The 25,159-nt window shown below is 38.5% G+C and overlaps 1 protein-coding gene across 2 annotated transcripts in view; it reads left to right on the forward strand.

Annotated features, from left to right (window-relative positions):
- The window catches only part of RNF32 (ring finger protein 32), a 58,672-nt gene that overhangs the window by 25,169 nt on the left and 8,344 nt on the right, over positions 1-25,159 (forward strand). For both annotated transcript variants that reach the window (XM_064275124.1, XM_064275125.1), the window contains exons 4-6: positions 6,694-6,726; positions 7,277-7,401; positions 7,653-7,761. In XM_064275124.1, coding sequence (XP_064131194.1) covers positions 6,694-6,726; positions 7,277-7,401; positions 7,653-7,761 — 267 coding nt within the window. The remainder of the gene's footprint in view (positions 1-6,693; positions 6,727-7,276; positions 7,402-7,652; positions 7,762-25,159) is intronic.

The raw sequence follows: 25,159 nt of genomic DNA on the forward strand, positions 1-25,159 counted from the left end.
TAAAAATTAGAGCAGAATTAAATGAATTAGAAAACAGAAAAACAATTCAAAGAGTTAACGACCAAAGGCTGGTTCTTTGAAAAAAATAACAAAATTGATAAACTATTGGCCAGACTGACTAAAGAAATACAGGAAACAACCCAAATAAGAAATAAGATGGACCATATCACAACAGACCCAACTGAAATGAAAAGAATCACATCAGATTACTATGAAAAATTGTACTCTAGCAAATTTGAAAACCTTGAAATGGATGAATTCCTAGAAACACTACCTACCTAAACTAATACAAACAGAGGTAGAACAACTAAAGAGACCCATGACAAAAGAAGAGATTGAAAAGGTAATCAAAAAACTCCCAACAACAACAACAAAAAAAAAAACCCTGGCCCGGATGGCTTCACTGCAGAGTTCTATCAAACTTTCAGAGAAGAATTAACACCACTACTACTAAAGCTATTTCAGAACATAGAAAAGGACGGAGTACTCCCAAACTCATTCTATGAAGCCAGCCTATCCCTGATACCAAAACCAGCTAAAGACACCACAAAAAAGAAAATTACAGACCTATATCCCTCATGAACTTGGATGCAAAAATCCTCAACAAAATTCTAGCCAACAGAACTCAACAACATATCAAAAAAAAAAAAAAAATTCACCATGACCAAGTGGGATTCATACCAGGTATGCAAGGATGGCTCAACATTAGAAAAACAATGTAATCCATCATATAAATAAAAGACAAGAACCACATGATTTTATCAATTGATGCAGAAAAGGCATTTGACAAAGTTCAACACCGATTCATGATAAAAACTCTCAGCAAAATCGGAATAGAAGGAAAATTCCTCAACATAATGAAGGGCATTTATACAAAGCCAACAGCCAACATCACCCTACATGGAGAGAGCCTGAAAGCCTTCCCCTTGAGAATGGGAACCAAACAAGGATGTCCTTTATCACCACGCTTACTCAACACTGTGCTGGATGTCCTAGACGGAGCAATTAGGCTACATAAGTAATAAAGCACATCCAGATTGGTAAGGAAGAAGTGAAAGTATCTCTCTTTGCAGATGACATGATCTGATACGCAGAAAACCCTAAAAAATCCTCAAAAAAACTACTGAAACTAATAGAAGAGTTCAGCAGAGTATCAGGTTACAAGATAAACATACAAAAATCCATTGGATTCCTCTACACAAACAAAAAGAACATCGAAGAGGCAATCACCAAATCAATACCATTCACAGTAGCCCCTAAGAAGATAAAATACTTAGGCATGAATCTAACAAGAAGCCTAACAAGAAGCCTAAAAGACCTCTACAAAAAAAAACTACAAGGCACTACTGCAAGAAACCAAAAGACACCTACATAAGTGGAAAAACATACCTTCCTCATGGATAGGAAGACTTAACATTGTAAAAATGTCTGTTCTACCAAAAGCCATATATATACAATGCAATTCCAATCCAAATTCCAGTGACATTTTCTAATGAGATGGAGAAACAAATCACCAACTTCATATGGAAGGGAAAGAAGCCCCGGATAAGTTAAAGCATTACTGAAAAAGAAGAACAAAGTGGGAGGCCTCACTCTACCTGCTTTTAGAACCTATTATACTGCCACAGTAGTCAAAACAGCCTGATACCGGTACAGCAACAGATACATAGACCAGTGGAACAGAATTGAGAATCCAGACATAAAGCCATCCACTTATGAGCAGCTGATATTTGACAAAGGCCCAGTGTCAGTTAACTGGGGAAAAGACAGTCTTTTTAACAAATGGTGCTGGCATAACTGGATATCCATCTGCAAAAAAATGAAATAAAACCCATACCTCAGACCGTGCACAAAAACTAACTCAAAATGGATCAAAGACCTAAACATAAAGTCTAAAACGATAAAGACCATGGAAGAAAAAATAGGGACGTTTAGGAACCTTAATACATGGCATAAACAGAATAGAAAACATTCCTGAAAATGCCGAAGAGAAATCACATAACTGGGAGCTCCTAAGAATCAAACACCTGTGCTCATCCAAAGACTTCACCAAAAGAGTAAAAAGATTACTTACAGACTGGGAAAAAGTTTTTATCTATGACATTTCCGATCAGCATCTGATCTCTAAAAATCTACATGATCCTGCAAAAACTCAACTACAAAAAGACAAATAACCCAGTAAAAAAAATGGACAAAGGATATGAACAAACACTTCACTAAAGAAGACAGACATTCAGGTAGCTAACAGATACGTGAGGAAATGCTCACCATCATTAGCCATTAGAGAAATACAAATCAAAATTACAATGAGATTCCATCTCACTCCAACAAGGCTGGCATTAATCCAAAAAACACAAAATAGTAAATGTTGGAGAGGTTTTGGAGAGACTGGAACACTTACACACTGCTGGTGGGAATGTAAAATGGTACAACCACTTTGGAAATTGATTCAGCACTTTCTTTAAAAAGCTAGAAATAGAACTACCATATGCTCCTGCAATCCCTCTCCTTGGAATATATCCTAGAGAAATAAGAGCCTTTACATGAACAGATATATGCACACCCATGTTCACTGCAGCACTGTTTACAATAGCAAAAAGATGGACTCAACCAAGGTGCCCATCAACAGATGAATGGATAAGTAAATTATGGCATATTTACACAATGGAATACTACACATCAATAGAGAACAATGATGAATCCCTGAAACATTTCATAACATGGAAGAATCTGGAAGGCATGCTGAGTGAAATTAGTCAGCTGTGAAAGGACAAATATTGTATAAGACCACTATTATAAGAATTGGGGAAATAGTTTAAACAGAGAAGTAAATATTCTTTGATGCTTACGAGGGGGGTAGGGAAAGGGAGGGAGAGGTGTTTTCACTAATTAGATAGTAGATAAGCAGTATTTTAGGTGAAGGGAAAGACAACACACAATACAGGCGGGGTCAGCACAACTGGGCTAAACCAAAAGCAGAGAAGTTTCCTGAATAAACTGCTCCAAAGGCCAGCGTAGCAGGGGCAGCAGTTTGGGGCCATGGTTTCAGGGGACATCTAAGTCAATTGACATAATAAAATCTATTAAGAAAACATTCTGCATCCCACTTTGGAGAGTGGTGGCTGGTGTCTTAAATGCTAGCAAGCAGCTGTCTAAGATGCATCAATTGGTCTCAACCCACCTGGAGCAAAGGAGAATGAAGAACACCAAAGACACAAGGTAATTATGAGCCCAAGACACAGAAAGGGCCACATGAACCAGAGACTGCATCAGCCTGAGACCAGAAGAACTAGATGGTGCCCAGCTACAACTGATGACTGTCCTGACAGGGAACACAACAGAGAACCCCTGAGGGAGCAGGAGAGCAGTGCGTTGCAGACCCCAGATTCTCATAAAAAGACCAGACTTAATGGTCTGACTGAGACTAGAAGGACCCCGGAGGTCATGGTCCCCAGACCTTCTGTTAGCCCAAGACAGGAACCATTCCCAAAGCCAACTGTTCTGACGGGGATTGGACTAGCCTATGGTTTTTTTATGGGATAGACAGTGATACTGGTGAAGAACAAGCTTTTTGGATCAAGTAGACACATGATTGGCATCTCCTGTCTGATGGGCAGATGAGTGGGTAGAGGGGGTCAGAAGCTGACCGAATGGATACAAAAACAGTGGAGGGAAGGAGTGTGCTGTGTCATTAGGAGGAGAGTGTAGGAGTATATAGCAAGGTGTTTATAAATTTTTGTATGATAGTCCAACTTGATTTGTAAACTTTCACTTAAAGCACAATAAAAATTAAAAAAAAAAAAAGAATTGACTTAAGACAAACACACAAAAAAAGGTGTTTTGTGAATTAGGATCATAGAAGAAAAGAAAAAGCTAGATACCTCCAAAGAATTTGTAGAAGAATCCTTAAGAAAAATAAAATCTCTTAATTTTTATTTTTATTTGTGAAGTTTTCCCATAGTAAGATTGGTGGCATTGACCTGAATTTACAGATAATATATAATCCATGTCAGAGGTGTTTTTCTATATATATTTTGTCAATTTAACTGAATTGTAATCTCCTGGAAGTTAGAGACACTTATATTCTTGGTATTATTTTTAATAATTATTTTTAATGGTTGCCCTAGAGCGATTTCCCCCAATATGTAAGTGTGCTTGCTACATAGCAGGCACTCTGATATTTGCTGAAAAAATACAGCAAATATAGTTAAAACTAGGCTTAGGCTTCGTAGCCTGGGAACCTCAGGCTTTACTCACTACCCTGGCACATGAACCCTCAACCTTAATTTGTTTTATTAAGTTTCATCGGTAGTAAGTAAGGTCACAATCATAAAACATTTGTTTTTTTAACTATTTCGAATTCACTATTTTAAATGTAGTCGCATTCTAGTTCTCTATCAGGACCTAGTCTGACATATTGGAAAGTTGGGTATTTTAGAAAGATTTTAACCTTTAAACAAAAGAATTGCCATCTAGAATAATACAGTGTTGTAGTATAGCAGAGAATTAATAAAGCTACAAGGGATCTTCTGGGCCTTAGCAACTGTTTTATTAATTATACTATAAATATTTAGCCTGATTGTTTATATGAAGAATGAGAACTTAAAGTTGAATATCTTAAGGGGGAATCAAAATGCATCCTGCTTAATATTTCTTCCACTGAATTTTTTAAATACATCTCTCACTAAATTCTGTTACTTTTGGTTAGTTGTAGAGATACACTATTCTCAATAGAATATTGAAACTTATTGCCAACAAAGAGTAATGCAAAATAAATTGCATTTCTAGTTATCATTCCCTTTTTTAGATTTTTCCTTAATTATAATGAAAGTTGGTATTTTCCCGACATTTATGATTTTAGGATGGTTTCAATTAATCTCATATATTTTTTTTATACCTGAGGAGGTATTATAACCATTTAACAGTTGAGGAAATGAATAATTCAAGTGGTCAGAGTAGGACAACTGAGAACATTATGGTAGAGTCCAGTTAGAATTTAATCCTAACTTCTAGGACATTTTTTTTTTCTAGGACATTTTTAGTGTACTTACCACGGATTTATAATTTATTTTTGCTATGTCAGACAATGTGTGCCAATAGCAAATCTTAATGGACATTTAAAAGTATATTATTTTAAATGTGTTGTTGTTAGGTGTCATATCAAGTCGGTTCCGACTCATAACAACCCTATGTACAACAGAAGGAAATACTGCCTGGTCCTGCGCCATCTTCACAATCATTACTATGTTTGCAGCCACTGTGTCAACCCATCTCACTGAGGGTCTTCCTCTTCTTCACTGGCCCTCTACTTTACCAAGCATGATGTCCCTCTCCAGGGACTGGTCCCTCCTGACAACATGTCCAAATGTAAGATGAAGTCTGGCCATCCTTGCTTCTAAGGAGCATTCTGGCAATATTCAAATATACAGAATATAATGTTATTCAATATAGATTGTCAAATAATCTGTTTTTAATAAAATGCTTTGAAAGATTATAAAGAACGAGTGATTGAGTATACAAACGACTGGTATTAGATTAAATGGCAATAATAAAAAAGGATCCATATTGCGGAGTTTATCCAATTTAGACTTATTGTTGGCAATAAGTTTCAAAAAAGGATTTTGAACTTTCTGAGTTCTATTTTTATTCTACTGTTTCTTCTCATTTAAGAAAAAAGTGTGGATTGCATGAAAGCAGGTTTTAGAACTGGAAAGATTTACCAAAATCAGACTGCCTAAGTAGATCTGAGATTTAAGTCTTAAGCAGGGAGTGTTAAAGAATGCACTCATTAAAGTAAGATTCCTGAGAAAAATGCCTTTGTCCACCCCCACCCCTTCCTGAGTCCCACAAGTTTCCTTAACTTTCTTCTCTTGAGAGAAGGAAAAAAAGCCCCTGTAGCTGAAAGCTTTTTCCTTTAGCGGGCTGCTAGCCATTGACCCTTTGTTTTTCCCAGCTCAATAGCACACACTGGTTGTTCTGGCTTCACTCCTTCCTTGGTTCTTCCCTCACTCAGAACCAAATACCTTTTTCTTTAATTCAGTCTAAGCTTCTGTCTTTTGTCACAGCCGAGAACATCACTATTTGGTGGGGACTTTGGGTCACAGAAAGGTGAAGTTTTCTTGCGTGCACACTATCGCTGCATTTGAAAAACAAAAGTGATTCCTATGGCTTCTTAATTTATGCTATTTAAATTTAGCAGTGTCAGAATTACATCTTAATAAAACTGTGATTAAAAAAACAGTGTGATTTGGTTGAACAAAGCATTTTCTTGCTTCCTCCTCTTAGCGTCCCCACGTCCCCCTAGTCCTAAGTCTTTTCCCCCCCTCCACCCCCAATTTGCACTCACTCATGTTATCTTTTTTTTTTCATGTTATCTACCCAGGAGATACATCGATTTCTTAACTGTTTCATTTTTAAATATAGACTCATTTTAGTAGCTTTGTATCAAACTCCACGTGTTTACTTAATGTTTTAGATTATTGTTAACTTAGTGTTTCCTGTTTAGATTATATAGTTGTGCTTAAGCACTAATATAAATATCAAGGTTATTAATCAACTCTTAATTTTTCAAAAGAAACAACACAGCTTACCTTTGAAGAACTCAGAATTTTTCTTGTAATTAATTCATCTACGTGCTTCTCTTTTAAATGAATTTAAACTTCAAGCGTTTTTTTCTTGTTTTCTTATGAACAGGTGCTGCTTTCATGTTCCCATGTATTTCACAGAGTAAGTAAATGCTGTTTTAACTCGTGTAGTACATCACCCCTGTAACCTACAGAAATCCAGCCCACTCTTATTTGTTTGAAAGTCTCCTAAAAAGTGCCATTTATTTTATCCAAAGCACCATTTATAGTTAGAAACATGACTATAGGCTACAGTACAATTCATCCTGTTTTTAAAATCGTGAATTTTATGTGACGAGAGAACCACAAATGTTTGTATAGCAGATTGTTGCTAACAGTGTACATCAAAGTGAATGACAGCTTAGTGCAGGCGATCTAACTGCGCGTGAGTCTTACACACAAGGGTGACTCACCTTTACACTAGTTGGTTTCAGAGGTTTTTGATGTATCTGCATGTGTATTCTTGTAAAATATCGTTTTTGGAACAGGTTTCATGAGGAAGGTGTTAACATCTGGTGAAACTTTGCCACTTCATAATCTAAATTGGACTTAGTCTCATAATTATGAGAGAAAAGAACACTGTAATTACATTAGACATAAAAATGTTTATAAGTAATTACTCATAAAATTTTAAGTGAAATGTTTTTCTTCAGGCATGCCTTCAGGCTTTTGAAAAGTTCACAAATAAAAAAACCTGCCCTCTCTGTAGAAAAAACCAGTATCAAACCAGAGTGATTCATGATGGAGCCCGGTTATTCAAAGTCAAGTGCGCCACAAGGTAAGAGTTGCCTCTGCGAATCCACCACGATTCCAGTGCCTAATTAGGCAAAACTCCACGGTAACATAAAAGTACATTGTTAGAAACCAAGCTAATAATAACTCGTTTTAAAAAGATAGAGAGATTTTGTCCATCCTTGTGGCCCTGTGTTTCCCCACTGGCTTGCACAGCACCTGACTTACATTAGGTACAGAAATACCTTTAAAATAAAATCATCACAGCTTCCTTATTTTCAAATGTCTGTGTTTTAGAATCCAAGCCTATTGGAGAGGACATATTGTTAGAAAATGGTACCGAAACCTGAGGAAAACCGTACCACCCAAAGATGCCAAATTAAGGAAAAAATTCTTTGAAGAAAAGGTAGGGATAGATGATTGATTCTTCAGGTGTGAACCCACCCGGGTTTCTGCAGGAGAAAGGCCCGGCAATCTGCTCCCGCAAAGATTATGGCCAGGAAAGCCCCATGGAGTGGCTGAGAGTGGGAGTTGACCCGATGACACACAGCAACGACAGTCCCTATACAGAGTTTTTAGTCATCAGCAATAATGCAAGGGATTCATTTGGGGTCAATAAGGTGAAGAGAGGCAGTAAAACCTGGAGATTCACTTCATTTTTTGGACTTTTTCAAAATGGTTGAGATGCTGCTGAAAGTACTGTTGCGGTTAAGCTGACTTTCCAGCCTGGATGGTAATTCCATAAACCAGAAAAACCCAGACCCAGTGCTGCCAAGTCAGTTCCGACTCCTAGCGACCCTACGGGACAGAGCAGAACCACCCACCCATAGCGACCCTACAGGACAGAGCAGAACCGCCCACTCCTAGCGACCCTACAGGACAGAGCAGAACCGCCCACCCATAGCGACCCTACAGGACAGAGCAGAACCGCCCACCCATAGCGACCCTACAGGACAGAGCAGAACCGCCCACTCATAGCGACCCTACAGGACAGAGCAGAACCGCCCACCCATAGCGACCCTACAGTACAGAGCAGAACCGCCCACTCATAGCCACCCTACAGGACAGAGCAGAACCGCCCACTCATAGCCACCCTACAGGACAGAGCAGAAGCGCCCACTCATAGCCACCCTACAGGACAGAGCAGAACCGCCCACTCATAGCCACCCTACAGGACAGAGCAGAACCGCCCACTCATAGCCACCCTACAGGACAGAGCAGAACCGCCCACTCATAGCCACCCTACAGGACAGAGCAGAACCGCCCACTCATAGCCACCCTACAGGACAGAGCAGAACCGCCCACCCATAGCGAGCCTACAGGACAGAGCAGAACGGCCCATTCATAGCCACCCTACAGGGCAGAGCAGAACCGCCCACCCATAGCGACCCTACAGACCCTACAGGACAGAGCAGAACCGCCCGCCCATAGCGACCCTACAGGACAGAGCAGAACCGCCCACCCATAGCGACCCTACAGGACAGAGCAGAACTGCCACTCATAGCCACCCTACAGGACAGAGCAGAACTGGCCACTCATAGCCACCCTACAGGACAGAGCAGAACCGCGCACCCATAGCGACCCTACAGGACAGAGCAGAACCGCCCACCCATAGCGACCCTACAGGACAGAGCAGAACCGCCCGCCCATAGCGACCCTACAGGGCAGAGCAGAACCGCCCGCCCATAGCGACCCTACAGGACAGAGCAGAACCGCCCACCCATAGCGACCCTACAGGACAGAGCAGAACCGCCCCATTGAGTTTCCAAGGAGTGCCTGGCAGATTGGAACCGCCGACCCTTTGGTTTGCAGCCTTAGCACTTAACCATTAGGCGACCAGGGTTTCCTGAGCTGTAAATTTCATAGAGGTACAGATTTTCCTTTCTAGTTTAACCAGAAAGTGTATAAAATTGGAATAAAGGTAAATTCAAAAAGCTGTTATTTGGCCAGTGCCTGCTGTGTTTAACTAAACTAATCTCTTCAGATGGAAACAAGCTTGAGGTTTTCACATTCTCTGAATTGTAGATAAATAAAGATATCAAATTTGTATCTTGTAGTAATGGTGAAAATGGAAGGGAAAATAAAGCTCTCACAGTGCTGCAGCCTTACTGAGCACCTCCTGGGCCCTCTTGGCAGCATCAGCATGCAGGAGTTTTAGGAACAGATAACTTCAGGTTCTACTGTTTCTTTTAACTGCTTTTTATTTTTTATGGGTTTTCGTTGTTGTTGTCGTTTAACAGTTTCCCATTACTAGTTTAATGCTTTATTTAATCTCTAACCCCATACAAGGAGCCCTGGTGGCAAAGAGGTTAAGCGCTTAGCTGCTAACCAAAACGTTTACAGTTTACATCTACCAGCCACTCCACGGGAGGAAGGTGTGGCCGTCTGCTTCCATAAAGATTACAGCCTTGGAAACCTGGCGGGGCAGCTCTACTCTGTCCTGTGGTGTCACTAGGAGGCGGAATCAATTAGAGGGCAATGAGGTTTTTAACACCATAAAGGGAGGAGGCGTGGCAGAGTGGAAGGGATGTGGACTTTGAAGCGGCACACCTGGGTTCAAATCCCAGTTCTACCCTCCTTAGCTTTGTGGTTTCAGGCAAGTTACAGCTGCTCCAAGCCTCAGTTCCCTCATCTGTAGTATGAAAGTAATAATTTCTACCTTGCAATGTTAACCACTAAACCACCAGTGTTTCCTAGCACACAGTAGGCAACCAAAAATCTGTATTTATTATAAACACTAATACATTGTTGTGGTTAATCTTTACGTTAATTATTTTAGATTTAGTGGTGTTAAGTATTTTAATTTTTATAACAGCACTGTATAAGGGTAGAGTGTTCCCGCATACTGCACTGTATTAGAGTGTTCCCGCATACTATTAGTATCACTAAATCTATTTGTTTTTTCAGCCTGAGCTCCCATTTAGAATAGTAACTGATAGGAATTTACTCTTCACTCTATTAAGCGGCCCCTTCCTCCTCCGGTCCCCCCGCCCAATTATTATTTCCTTTAGCTTTTCAGGAGCCCTGGTGGTGCAATCGTTAAGATCTCAGCTGCTAACCAAAAGGTTGGCAGTTCAAATCCACCAGCCACTGCTTAGAAACCCTATGGAGCAGTTCTACTCTGTCCTCTAGGGTCACTATGAGTCGGACTCGACTGGACAGCAATGAGTTTGGGTTTTTTCAGTAAGTTTGGTTCTGTGCTTTTGTGGAACAACTTTCTGTTCAGCATAGTCAGATGCCACAGGGTCTCATCTTTCCAGGCTGAGGCACTGTCTTCTTCCTGTGTCCTCACAGGGCAGTCTGTTCACCTTGAGGTCACTTTACTAAGCTTGGCCTGAGGGGCTTCTTTAAAGTATCCCAGAACTGTATAGGAATCCTAAAAGTAAATGAATTTAGGCGGGGCTACGAAACAGTATGATAATATTTTTCTCTAATTCCTTTGCTGAACACTTAAGTAATTTTCCCAAGCCACGTCATTGTCGGTACGTGCAAAAGAAAATCAGAATCCCAGCATACTGTGAAGTTTTTATACTTCACATTTAATCAAGAAAATATACTTGATTTGCCCTCAAGAGGGAGCCCTGGTAGTGCAGTGGTTAACAGCTCAACTGCTAACCAAAAGGTCAGCAGTTCTAATCCACCACTGGCTCCTTGGAAACCCTTTGGGACAGTTCTAGTCTGCCCTAGAGGGTCGATATGAGTCTGAACCAACTCAATGGCAACAGGTGTGGTTTTGGGTTTTTTGGACCTCAAGAGGAGGACAATATTAAATGCAACATAGGAGCAAATAACTTTGAAATACTGTATATCTTGAAGACAAAGAAGTTGAACCAGTGGGTGGACAGTTTCAGTTTATATGGAAAGGGCATTCTGAGTTCTGCCTTGAGGTACCAGAAGTTCTTCGCCCCTATCCTGGCATTCAGGGAGGCACACTCTGGTTGATAACAGTCCCAGTGGGTGGTTCTGGCAGTATGGACAATTCCTGAAATAGCTCTTGCCACTGTTGGAAGAATTCCAGGGGAAGGAGAAGAGAGGGCGTTTAGTAGGCTGTGAATAGAAAGTCTACAACTCTACATTTATATAAGAAAAAATATTTTCCCAATAATTCCCTGCCCTTATAGCATGAATCAGGGAGCAAAGGATATTCAGGGAGAGAGGAGAGCTCTAGTGAAAACCCCCTCCTGTTTCCAGGGAAACCATGCAGCAAGTTTCCCATCACTCAGTACTGCTGAATTCTTTTTCAAACATCCCCATTTTATAGAAGAAACAGCAAATCATTGGAACTACCAATAATTTACTGGATATAAAAGAACGTGTGCCTTCTTCATTTTTTCTTAGACACTGAACCTTTCCTCTCTGACTCTTCAGAAAGCAATTTATTAAGCTCACTTTTAGATCTCAGCTCCTACCTAGTTTTAAAAAGTCATCTACCAGCAAAAGAGTTTCAACCTACCCTGGATTCTTCATGCCAACTCCCCAAAGCCAACATATAGTTTTGGCTAATTTATTATTTCTAAGCAGTGTCTTTCATCTTTCATCAGAGATAGTTCATCTCTAGTGTTGCAGTTCATTGTGAATTAAATAAACAGCAGTCTCCCATCTTTTCGTCTGTCTTCTAGATCCTTTCCATGCTCTGTCGTCTTCTGCAGTTTAACCGATCTCAGTGCACCAGCCGTCTTGTTCTCTGAGTTACTCTTAGTGGTTTCTAACATTTAATAGTGTATTGGCTCCCAGTTCAGAAATAGTTTATTGGTTTCTCTTATAAAATTTTAATTACATATTTCATAGTCATTCACCTTGTGTGTATATATTTTTGTTTGCATGCATTATCTTATAATAAATTTTGAAAATATAAGCTGTACTTTGCTTTCACATAAAGCAAAGAGTCATGAGACATAACTGATTGTCCTGACTCTGCTATCTAATTTTCTGTGGTCTTGTTCATTTTCTACCTGTAAAACACCTCATGTTGATAGGGTTATTTTCAGCATCCAAAATATAACACAGAATAAGATTTTGTGTAGTATAGGAAACATGAAGCTCAGAGAACACTAATGGGCTTTTCAGATCAGTCCAATGCACGCCAGGAGGGGATCAAGGCCATGTTTGCTTAGATAGAGGGGCAGCATTTCTCTAGGTTTCAAAATAGTTTTCAGTTAAAGAACATTGGTTATCTTTACTTTCTAAGATTTAACCCTTTGTCACTCTTCTTAGAGTTCTTTAACCTCTGCAAATAAATCACGCTGACTAAGTAAATGTATTTTCAGTTTCTTTAAGAAAGATAAGGAAGATTAAACCCAGCTGGCAGGTAAATAGCAAGTGTGTTCTCCCCACCGCCCCCCGCCGCCACGTCTTGGTAAAGTAGCCTGTGTTCACATCAGGCCATGGACCCCTAGGGATCCTGCTTCAGTCCCCTTGTTTTCTTTAGTGCTTGCTTTGTGAATTCGCTCTCCCACCTTGCGTTATGACTTCCATGAGGAGGGTTATCACATCCATAGCTCCATCCCAGCCCTGTATCGGGTGTATAGCTCTGTTCTATTCCTGCATTTCCAACCACCCAGAAGTCCTATTGTTTCTTCCTCCTCGGTGGCCTCCACTCTGTCCTTCCTCTATTTGTGTTCAAATCACCTCATCGCTGCACCTCTAACCCACCCAGGGTCCTTTGTTCTCAGTACACAGCTCACCCTGGGTGTGGTGCCCATTGTTACCTTCATCCCCAGCCTCTATTAAAATGTGTCCATGTTCAAAGCATAGTTTAAGCCTTCTTCCAATTTTACTGGTGTTCTCTAAACCTCTGTTGTATGTAAAAACAATACCATTCAAAAGATAAAAAAAAAAAAAAAAAACAGGAGTATAAATTGAATTGGAGCTTATATTTTACAAATCTGGTTTTTCCTTTGGAGCTTTTGAAAATGAGCCCAGAAAATCTGAATAGCTAATTCATTTAAGCTTAATACCTATATTTAAGAAAAGCTTGTGAAGAGATTTTCTTTTTTATAGTGGGGGAGAAGGGTATTGAAATTACCTAAGAAAGCAAACTTTACAAGAACTTTACAGTAGTAGCTTTCAAACTTTTTCTCAACCCACAATTTAAAAAAAAAATTCATTTTATGCAGTGACTCAGTACACATAGAAATTTAGCAGAAAGAAATTTTTCACAAAACAAAACTTAACCCTTAAAAAAAAACCAAACCCGTTGCTGTTGAGTCGATTCCAACTCACAGCGACCCTGTAGGACAGAGTAGAACAGCCCCATAAGAGTTTCCAAGGAGCAGCTAGCTGGTGGATTCAAACTGCCAACGTTTTGGCTAGTAGTCGTAGCTCTTAACCACTGCCACCAGGTTTCCATTTAACCCTTATTGCACACAAAACACTATGATACTTTCTGTTCTATTTAATTTAAAAAACGTTGGACCCGCTACATTGATGTCGTACCTTGGGTGGGCTGTGACCTGCAGTTTGATGAACATTGCTTTTTACACATCTCTTTACACATAAATAACTGCTACATTAAATACGACTTATTATTTCTTACTCACTGAAAGCAAGTCCACAAAGAAATTCTGATAGGCAATCTTGCCTCATCCAAGTTTCATATACAGGAGTAGGGGTGGGGTGGTGGGTAATGTACATATTCTGTAATTCAGATTGTTCTTCTCCAAGAGTATTTTAATTTACTGAGGTTGCATTCCATGAGAAATTATGAATACAACCTCAGCAAATGAAAATAATTTTGGAGAGGAACAATCTGAGTCATAGTGTCCCTACAGGACGGAGTAGTACTGCCCCATAGGGTTTCCAAGGCTGTAATCTTTATGGAAGCAGACTGCCACATCTTTCTCCTGTGGACCAGCTGCTGGGTTCGAACAACCAACCTTCTGGTTAGCAGCCAAGTGTTTAGCCACTGTGCCACCAGGGTTCCTAGGGTCACTATAAGTTGGAATGAACTCGGCGGCAACGGTTTTATTCATATTTTTTTTAACAAATAGGCATGGTATAATTGCCTCTGCTTTCAGCCTTTAATTAACTCTGGAACCCAGGATTCCCAGTTCTCTTTGCTAGTGTCCTAAATCTCTGCAATTTCTTCATACCTCACCCTTCCCCGAGTATCCCATTTAGCCATAAATGTTCCAAATCTGTGAACCCAAACCTCATTTTAAATAAATGAAGATTACACTTAATGCAGGGTTCTATATTAGCAGGAGGTGTGTATTCTTGTCATTGCTTTTTGTTGCCTATATGGGTAAAACTCAGAGGATGTCCTGTACGATACAGACCTGTCCTTAGTCACTGGTCCAGTCACCGACTAGTGCAATTTGGTGATTTGTTCTCTGCTTTTCAACTCGATGAGATTCACCTGCTGAAACAGAGAAAATATTCATCTACGATTTTAAAAAAATGCCGGCGTGTTTTCATGGGATCTGAAAGCCGATTGAACTAGGCTACCAAATTTATATACCCAGGATTCAGTAGATGTGTTCAGACTGCATGGATGTATACAAAAATGACAGTTTGGAGAAAACTTATGTCAAGTTACTAAAAATTATTGAGTGAAAATTTGTTGAATAGTATTTTCACAGTTTCAAAAGATCACCCACAGATGTCTTATAATTTACAAAGACAATAAGAAATCTTTACAGTAGGAAAATCTGGCAGGTATCTTCTTAACCCAAAGGTGAGAATGACCAACAGCAGGACACACTGACGTCACGCGTCCCTAATAAGCACCAGATGCTCTCCTTGTCAGCACCTGTGGATTTTCATGCCAGAATGTCTCACCTGACCCTAATCATGGCAAAACAATCAGATTAGTCCAAAATGAGGAATAGCCTACAAAAGAGCTGTCTTGGACTCGTTAAAACATCAGTGTCATAAAAGGAAAAAATGGCTGGAGAACTGCTGCTCTAGAATAATGGAGTCTGAGAGATATAACATGTAAATGTAATGAAAGATCTTTGATTAGATCCTGGATCAAAACTAAAACAAAAAGAGGAAGTATAATTGGGATAATTTGCTAATTTGAATTTGGATTGTATACTAGACAACAGTAACGCTTCGGTGTTAAATTTCTATGGTGCGTTAATTGCATTTGACTGAAAGGTAAGATGCCTTGGTTTTTAGATGATACATGTTGAAGTATTTAGAGGTGAAGTGTTGTGACATTTGCAACTAACCCTTACATAGGTCACACATCACACATGCATACAGAAGAGAGATTGCAACGCAGCAGACCTTTACAACTGAAATACAAACTCCAGACAGTGACCCAGTGCTGTTGAGTCGATTCCGACTCATAGCGACCCTACAGGGCAGAGTAGAACTGCCCCATAGAGTGTCCAAGGAGCGCCTGGCAGATATAAACTCTTGTAAGAGTGTAGAAACAGGACGCACTGTCTCTAAATCCCAGGGTGTTGGCCTCGCATGGAGAGGAGGAAGGAAAGGGAAGATAGCACACGAGAGAAGGGGAGAACAAAAAAGCCAAACCCACTGCCATCGAATCGATTCCGACTCAGTGACCCTATAGGACAGAGGAGAACCGACCCATAGGGTCTCCAAGGCTGTAACTTTACAGAAGCAGACTGCCCTGTCTTCCTCCCGCTGAGTGACAGTGGGTTCAAACCACCAACCTTTAGGTCTGCTGCTGAGCACTTAACCACTGTGTCACCAGAGCTCCTGGAGAAGGGGAGAGGAGGAGGGTGCAGACAACAGAGATGGAGTTCAGTCCTTAGACCAAAATACATTCCATATGGGGCAAAGACGTAGGCATAAAAACTAAAACATAATAATTTTGGAAGAAAGCATTGTATTTAGAAGAATTCGCTCATGATTTGAGGGTGGGAAGATCTTTCTAAGTAAGACTAAAAACGAAAAACACACAAGCCATCCAGATTGATAACTACATAAAATTTCAAAACATCTATACAAGAGAAAAAAGTCAAAAGACATTACAATTCAAAGGGCCAGGAACCAATTTCCTTAATACGTGATGAACAGTTTACAGAAGAAGAAAGACAGATGGAAGATTACAGTGCTCAAATCCACTCATCATGAAAGAAAAATGTAACAAAAATAACATGTTTCACACACTAAATTGGCAAGAAGTAAAAAGTTTGAAGGGATCTGGCGCTGATGAGAATGAAGAGAAATGGGCTTTATAAACCACTGTAAAACCAGGAAAGGCACAATCACCCTACCTGACTATTCCTTCTCTAGAACTGTGTCTTCCTCTACAAATTTACCCCACAGATACACTGAAAAACGTTTGCTAAGACATACTCATTAGCGTGTTCACCACATCACTGCTTATGAGAAAGAAAAAGAAGTGAACAACCCAGGAGTCCGGCAGTAAGGAACACACCTGCAATGATTACGAAAGGCAGGGAAAGAGACCAAGGTAGACGTGTGTGTGCCGATATAAAAACATTTCTCAGGTATACAATAGAATGAAAACACAAGATGCAAAATATTTTTGTAGAATATTTTTTAAATATATAAATGAGAAAAAGATGGGTTTGGGAGTTTTTAAAGTAGCATAGTGAGAATCTTAACAGTAGTTCCCTTTGCAGACAGAAAGAAGACAGGACGAGATTTACTTTTCATTTAAAAATTGTTTGTACTATGTGAATTATCAAACCTCATATACAGAATTTAAATTTTCTTTATTTTAACAGCAGTTATATGTATAGATTTTATCTTTTTTATTTTTATGCTTTGTATCCTTTTATGTTAAATAAAAATATTTTTAATAAAATAAGTTCTTTAACAGACCATTCCGGCAAAAGTCAGGAAAAGGGGAAAAGGCAGTAACATGGGAAAAGGTAAAAGTGAAAAGGTAAGATGAAAAAGCTAGAATATAGCAGTGTTTTTAACAAATATGATTGAGATAAATTTCCCTATTAACAAACTCTTGGATTACATCGAAAAAAATTAGTTAAAAGATACGTATTAAAGACACATTTGAAATGAAATGAAACAAAAGCGTTCTATGTAAAGGGATGCTCAAAGATAAATGAGGCAAATGCAAAAATAGAATAAAAGTCACAATAAAATGAATGAATTTGAAATTGTACTTGGAAGTCTAGAATCTAAATTACAGACTATTTGGGCATTGATGACAATAAGAACCCTGCTATATTAATAGTATGTAACTAAAGCCACACTTAGAGGAAAATAGTGCAAAGTGCATTTATTAGTGAACAAGCAGGATTAAAAATAATGAACCGTTCAAGTAAGGAAGCTAGGAAAACAGCATATGAAGTAAAATAAAAAATTAGGAAGTATAAAGATAAAGTAATTCATTAGGAAAAAAATAAAACTGGCAAGTGAAACCAATAGCTGGTAGTTTTGGAAAGAAAAACTATAAGATAAATATCTCCCTAGGATTTAAAAACAAAAGCAAACAAACAAAACAGCTTTAAGATAAAATCTCATCAGGGTGAAAACAAATTACATAAAGCAGAATGAGACATACAGGAAGTGAGGTAGAGCTGTATCTATAGAAATTGTTTTAAAGTTCTAAGAAACTATTGTATACAACTTTATGACATTAAATCTGAAATTGAAATTACATTATTAAAAGTGATCAAATTGAAGATAAATATGCAGTAATCAATTGTTTCCTGTATAGCAGCAGTCAGCAGATATAAAATGTGATGGGAAATGATCCCTTTCATAATAGCTAATACTTAAAAATAAACTTAGCAAAGAATGCAAAACAGCAATGAGAAAAAAAAACTTTTTCTGTTGAAGTAAAAGGCTTTAGTAAAATGATATTTCATGTTGGGTGTGAGTAAAAAATTCGGTTTTCCCCATTTTACATAAATTTATTTAATTTCTATCTAACTCCCAAAGGAGGAGGATTGATCATGCACTTGTAATTTTATAGATTAATTCTAAAGTTTATCTGGGGGAGTATGGACAGCTAATAATTTTTTTGAAAAGAAAGATTAATGAGGTATAACGTCCTTGTTAGATATTTATATCTATATATCTCTGTCGATCTATATAATTTTGGTAATTAAGATTTTTGCACATTAATAGACAAAAGATTGGTGAAACAGTAGAAAATCATACATCCAAGTAGACACAGATTCTTAGTCTATAGTAGAGGTGATACTTCAGATCAGGGGAAAAAAAGATTGGGAAAATCAATTTGGGGAATACGTCATTCATATAGGAAAAAAAAAAAAAGAACCTTACTTCATACCATATATTCCCAAATGGATTAAATATTTAAATACCTTCAAAATGGATAAATAAAACTAATAAAATATACTATGCTTACTGGGTACTGGTCTTTGCCTGTACTTTGTTAGGCATGGGGAGATAATAGTGAGGCTGACAAATACCATGATGGTAACAGAATTGTGTATAGTTCAGAAAGCTGTTAAGTGGTGGACCTGGAATTCAAATTCAGTTGTGTGACCCCGTATTCTGAATGATTGCTTTAATGGCTTTTTATTACTTTCCAAAGGCTGGACTTTGGAAAAACCGTGCAAGAATACATTTGATGGTTATTTGTCCTTGTTGACAAGGCAAAATTACAACATTTATTTGAATTTTTAGTAAAAACGGAGTATTTGCTCATACATATATTAAAGTTTAGGGGTTGTAACTATTTCCTTGTGCTTTTTTAAAAGAGGCAATTATGTGAGTGGAATATTTTACAGTTCAAATGTGGAACAGCTTAATAACCAGTAAACGAGAGACATATGAGATGGCCACGCCCTTAGTAAGACAGAAAGTAATCCACATCCACAGAGGGGCTTTTTAGTTTAATAGTATATACTATTTTATAAAAGGAATTGTAGATCATTTTTCTAATGATAGAAACAGAATTTTATTATTTTCATTAAGAAACAAGCTTATGTGTTTCAGCTAAAAATATGCTTGAATTGATTGTTTTCCTTTCAATACCTATAAAAATATTTTGTTTAATGTGAGCCTGTAAGTACAAGTTTTTAACCATAGATTAAAATATTTAAAATAAAAATATAACTGTTGGGCTTGGTTCTCAACTCAGACGTCAGTTTTTCACTATATTCATCCTTTGTACTTCTGAAAGTTTTTCAGAACTGAAAATGTGTACTAAAATAAAGTCCAGCTTAGAGAGGAGCCAGAGTCCATAGTCCTCCTAGTAATACATCCATTAAAAAAGTAAATTCCAAAGCTAAAGCTATCAATGACTTTATCAGGGCTCCATTGGGTGAAAGACTGGCTTTGAAATAGACATTCCACAGATGCCAGGTTTTCTCCATGAGCTTGGCTTGCAGCTTTACTAAACTATTGAGACCTAGTATGAAAGTCACCTTCTGTCTTTCCACACGCCTGTTTACTCCATTCCCGCCCCCAACCTTAGATCTGTGAACTACTAGAGACTTAACGTTTAAGTTGTAAAAATTGGAAATTTTAAAAAAGCAAAATGTGCAGTAATTAGCAATATCAAATATGGTAAGTTCTTAATTATCTGTGGGGCAACAACAGTTTTTTAATCCAGGAGTCACGTGTGCAACCACTGGCCATGTTTCTAAACCCTGTTTTCATTCTGAGCACTGGTGAATGTGAAATTAATGGAAATTATTTTATTTTTAATCCAGGAAAATTGAAATGACAAATTACTAGGAGAAATAAATCATGTGATACATTCCTAAGTTAGAGATAAATGTTGGATCCACCACCTCCACTAGTCAGTAAAGTCAAGGAGTTGCTACAGATTCTCCTTTCTCTCCAAACATGAGTTTCAATTCTATATTCCAGTGGTTTCCAGACTTTGGGACTTAACAGAACTGTCAAAGAGAAATCTGGGGCTCTGATAAAGTCATTGCCAACTTTTTAAGTTTTTATTTTACCAAGTGAGAGTTAAAAAACAAAACAGAACACAGATACACATATATTCCATCAGAATCATTTCATAGAAGAAAGACCACTTTAACACCAGCCAAGTAGGAAGTAATAAAGGACATTCCTTACACAGAAAACACTTAGCTTTATAAAAATGTCAGACCATTAAACTTACTCTTTTTACTTTGCTGGAGATGGCTGTAAACTTCTTTGCCATACTTGGGAACCACTGTTTTAGACCAAAGATAACTTACCTTTAGGGAAAAAAGTCTAATCAATAGAAAAGGAAGGGAGGGAGGGATAATATTCACTTTGGTATTTTTAGACATAATAAATTAGGAAGTACTTGTTTCTTTTATATGTTTCAAGATCTAGCCAAGATGGATATGTTTTTAATACTCTAGATTAGATTAGCTCAGGTCATTCTATTTTTATAAATTTATCTCACTTGTAAAAGAAACCGTGGCCTTGCCCTTTGACTCCTCTTTTACGGGGAGAGTCAGTCTTTTTCTCATTTTAGTTTCCATACATCTGTTGGGTGTTAACTACTTAATAAAACATGGGGGTCATTTTCCTACAAATAGGAATGCTTACATCACTGAGAATTTCTTTTCAGAAATGTTCTTTGCTTAAAAATATCATTAGCACATTCCTAACAAAAGTGAACCACAGCAAACTTAAAAGTGATGTAAAAGACAATGTACTGAAGTCTTGTGGCAAGAACTAAAAAGGTCAGATGTTGAGTTTTATACTCTTAAGTAAGTGTCAGAGAATTAAAATTCATCCAAAATGCCTTTGTCAGAGACAGTGTGTGAGTTGTCTGGGGATGATACAGTAGTCCTGATACACTTACCCATTGAGGTTTTGACTAACACAGATCAAAGAGTCTCGGAAAGGTCACTAAAGCTGTTATGCTAATATCTGTCACCAGTGTGTACAGAAAGCCTAAAGTGTTGCCCGGAATGCAGTGGTTTGGTCCTTGAATACCTTTGATCCTTATCTAGAAATTCTGCTAGCATATGTCATATAATTGAGCTATGATCTTTTATTGCTGCAATTAAAACTTTTCAAATGCCTTAAATTATCTCCACCCAAGCTAAAAGTCCTGACCATTGTTTAAAAAGTTAGGTTAGTGATTTGTAAAATGATGTGGTTGACTCTAGGTTCTCCTTGCTCTCCACACCCTCCTTGCATGGGATTTCTCTTACAATTTTCATTTAAATCTCACCAAACAGCATAATGGTCTTAAAGTTTGTTCAGTCATTTGACTTCCTTTATCACACAGAGATGGCAAACATTCTGTTGCCAACTTGAAGTGGCTCCAAGCAGCAAGACTGGAAGGATATGAAGCCAGTAAAAGCTTATCAACTGATTCATTGATATGCTGTAAATTCCAGGCTTTTCATTTTGCTTTTGAGGGTTACCATAAGTCAACACATTAGTAAGCAATTTGCTGACATTAAGATGGATTACTTAAAAAGGCCTCCTGGGTAGACAAAGTTCACCTGGGTACTTTTGTTAGTTTTCTTTTCTTTTTAATGTTTAGCTAGTTTGTTACTTGTAAGTGACCAGAAATTTCTTTGCATTATCAATAACCCAAACTCTTATTTACTTGCATTATCAAGTAAATGAAATATATGAGGCTTAAAAGAAAAAATATATTAAGACATTTATTTTTCGAATTGAAAATTTTTATGTCTCTCATCTATTTCTGTAGTTGTTATTGTGTGCTGTCGAGTTCATTCCAACTCATAGTGACCTCACAGAACAGAGTGGAACTGCCCCACAGGGTTTCCAAGGCTGTAATCTCTACGGACGCAGATGGTAAGGTCGGTGGGTTTGAACCGCCAGCCTTTCAGTTAGCAGCTGAGCACTGAACCACTGCACCACCAGGGCTCCTTTATTTCTATAGGATTAATAATATTAGCTGTTACTTTAAAAACTAAAACTCAGTTGTCAATTATTTTTTTGCCAGATCAGACCCTTGTAATTACTAGGGTCATCTGGCCCATATAAACAGTGAGGAAATAAATAAAGGAGGAACCTTGAACGATAAGAATGTAACATTTAAGAAACATTGAATAATAGCTACACTTAGGACAATACTTTGAACTGACTACAACAGGTAATCAATAAATATATGTTGATTTGACTTTTAAAAATACTGTCTTTGTTAACTTTCAGATACTTGAAGCTACAAGAATAAGGACAAACTGGTTCACTTTTACAAATTTGCCACAAAAAGACATCCTAATGTCAGTGTTAAAGCTAAATGTTGATATTTTATTGAATCGTGACACTGGGAGTAACTTCAAAATCATTCCAGACAGGCTCTTACTCATCTTTTTTTTACATCATCTAAAATGAAATCTACTGCCCTCCTTTGGCATATAAACATTTTAGCCATAGCTGTGTCCTCATTCCTAACCTATTGCAAACTTAAAAGATGCTTATGGAATGATACTACAGGGCGCTGTGCTAAGGGCCATACTACAGGGCGCTGTGCTAGGGGCCATACTACAGGGCGCTGTGCTAGGGGCCATACTACAGGGCGCTGTGCTAGGGGCCATACTACAGGGCGCTGTGCTAGGGGCCATACTACAGGGCGCTGTGCTAGGGGCCATACTACAGGGCGCTGTGCTAAGGGCCATACAGAGATGAATGAGGTGACTCAGTGAATTTAAGGCACTTATTTTTATTTGAGATAAGAAATACACACAGGAAAAAGATAACTCCAGCTAGTGGGTGATAAGTGTCAAGTGAAGGGGACAGAAGTATACTCTAAGAGTTAAGAGAAGAGAAGCAAGGAAAGAAATCACTTCCAGCTGAAGTAGACTGGGAATCATATGTAGAATTTTCAGTAATCATTCATATAAATGAAGTCAAGGAAACAAAAATACAAGAATTGTTCATCAACTGAATAAGCTAGTATGGCCAGATCATAAGATTCATACAAGAAAGTATGGAGGGAAAGGATTGGAGCGAGCCCATGAGGGCTTTGGCTTACAGATGGTAGAAAACTACTGAAAGATTTTGATCAGTCAAATCATGTGCTGAAAATAGTGTTCTAAGAGGACAACACCGAGAACATACAACAGATTGTCAGAAAGCGAGGCTGATGGTGGAACAACAGGCCGGGAGGCAGCCTGGGCTCCAGTGACCTGCAGTTCTAAGCCAGCCACTTCTAAGTCCATCCTTTGACTCTACGTGTTGCCTGCCTCCTTCTTCCCTTAATCCCCCACGCAACTCCTGAATCTTTCCAGAGTGCCTTCAGTTGCCTCCCTCTTTCTTCTCGTTCCCGTTACATAGCCTAAGCCCTCTGCTACAGCACTGCACACATTAAATTGTCAGTATTTGTCTCCATGCCTATTTTTTCCCGCAAAATTGTAAGTTCCTTTTTGGTAGACCATGAATTAGTCACCTTTGTATCCTCAGGTCCACTACAGTGCCTACTGTATAGTAGATCAGCAATCCCAAACTATTTTAAGGCCCAAACCCTTTAGGAATTGTCATAACCATTTTTATCACTCACCATGCATGGTAAATTAAAAGCAAAAATTATTTACTTTAGACTGAATGAAATTTATTTTAATAGTGTTTAACTACCATTATATAGAAAGGGAATTGTTATTTTTCTCATTGAAGAAATGCTGCTCAATAAGAAAGTATGATTTGTTAGCAAGTTTGGAAGCGATTTTTTTTTAGGCAGGCTGAATGGATATTAAAATATAAATTGAAATTTAACTGTGTGTAATAGCATTAAAGGAGCCCTGGTGGCACACTGGTTGAGAATTCAGCTGCTAACTAAAAGATCAGCAGCTCAAATCCCACCAGCTGTTCCTTGGAAACCCTATGGGGCAGTTCTACTCTATTGGATAATGTCGCTGGGAATTGGAATCAACTCGACAGCAACCAGTTTGGTTTTTAATAGCATTAAAATGGATCAAAACTGCTTTCATAGACTGACACTTGGAATTTGTGCACTTTGCAAAACCTAATTCTAAATGATAACTAACAGAGGATTTAAGCTCCTATTCACCAGCTCTTCTGCACAATCCACAGTGTGGGTGTGGACAGTCCTCATGCATTCATTCATTCATTTATTCATTCATCAAGTGCCCAGTGATGGTCTCGGTGTGGGTGTGGATAGTCCTCATCCATTCATTCATTCATTTATTCATTCATCAAGTGCCCAGTGATGGTCTCAGTGTGGGTGTGGTTAGTCTTCATCCATCCATTCATTCATTTATCAAGTGCCCAGTGATGGTCTCAGTGTGGGTGCAGATAGTCCTCCTCATCCATTCATTCATTCATCAAGCGCCTCCTGATGCTCTCAGTGTGGATGTGGTTAGTCTTCATCCATCCATTCATTGATTCATCAAGTGCCCAGTGATGGCCTCAGTGTGGGTGTGGATAGTCCTCATCCATCCATTCATTCATTCATCAAAAGGGCAGTGATGGCCTCTATGCTGGTTCCTGCCCAAGGTACTGGAGGAACTAGAGCTATCAGCTGCAAGTGTACCCTGCCTTCAGGGGTGGGATAAATAAAATACGTTGTTAAAAATACAAATTTAAAGAATAAGTGTCATGAATAAAAATATAAACACAGGACAGAGAGTAAGTTGGGTAACAAGGGTTTAAGATAAGGTGAAAATTGCTGAGGAGATGAAATTTGAACAAAAACCTAAATGGAGGGAATGACCCAGCCCAAAACCCGAGGGAAAATGTTCCAGATAAAGAGAAGAGCAAGTCCTGATACCCTGAAACAGGAGTTTGCCGTGTTTCAGGAACAGAAGGCCAGTGTGGCTAAAGTGATTGTTCCAATATTATGGGAAACCCTTTGAGAGTTCCAATCAGGAGAAATAACGAGGCAATCGACTTATACTTTCTAAAGATGGCTTTGTTGAGTGGTAAGCAGATTATGGAGAGGGATCAGAATTAGAAATTAACCCATTATGAGACTT

The sequence above is a fragment of the Loxodonta africana genome, chromosome 22, assembly GCF_030014295.1.
Source record: "Loxodonta africana isolate mLoxAfr1 chromosome 22, mLoxAfr1.hap2, whole genome shotgun sequence".
Taxonomy (NCBI): Eukaryota; Metazoa; Chordata; class Mammalia; order Proboscidea; family Elephantidae; genus Loxodonta; species Loxodonta africana.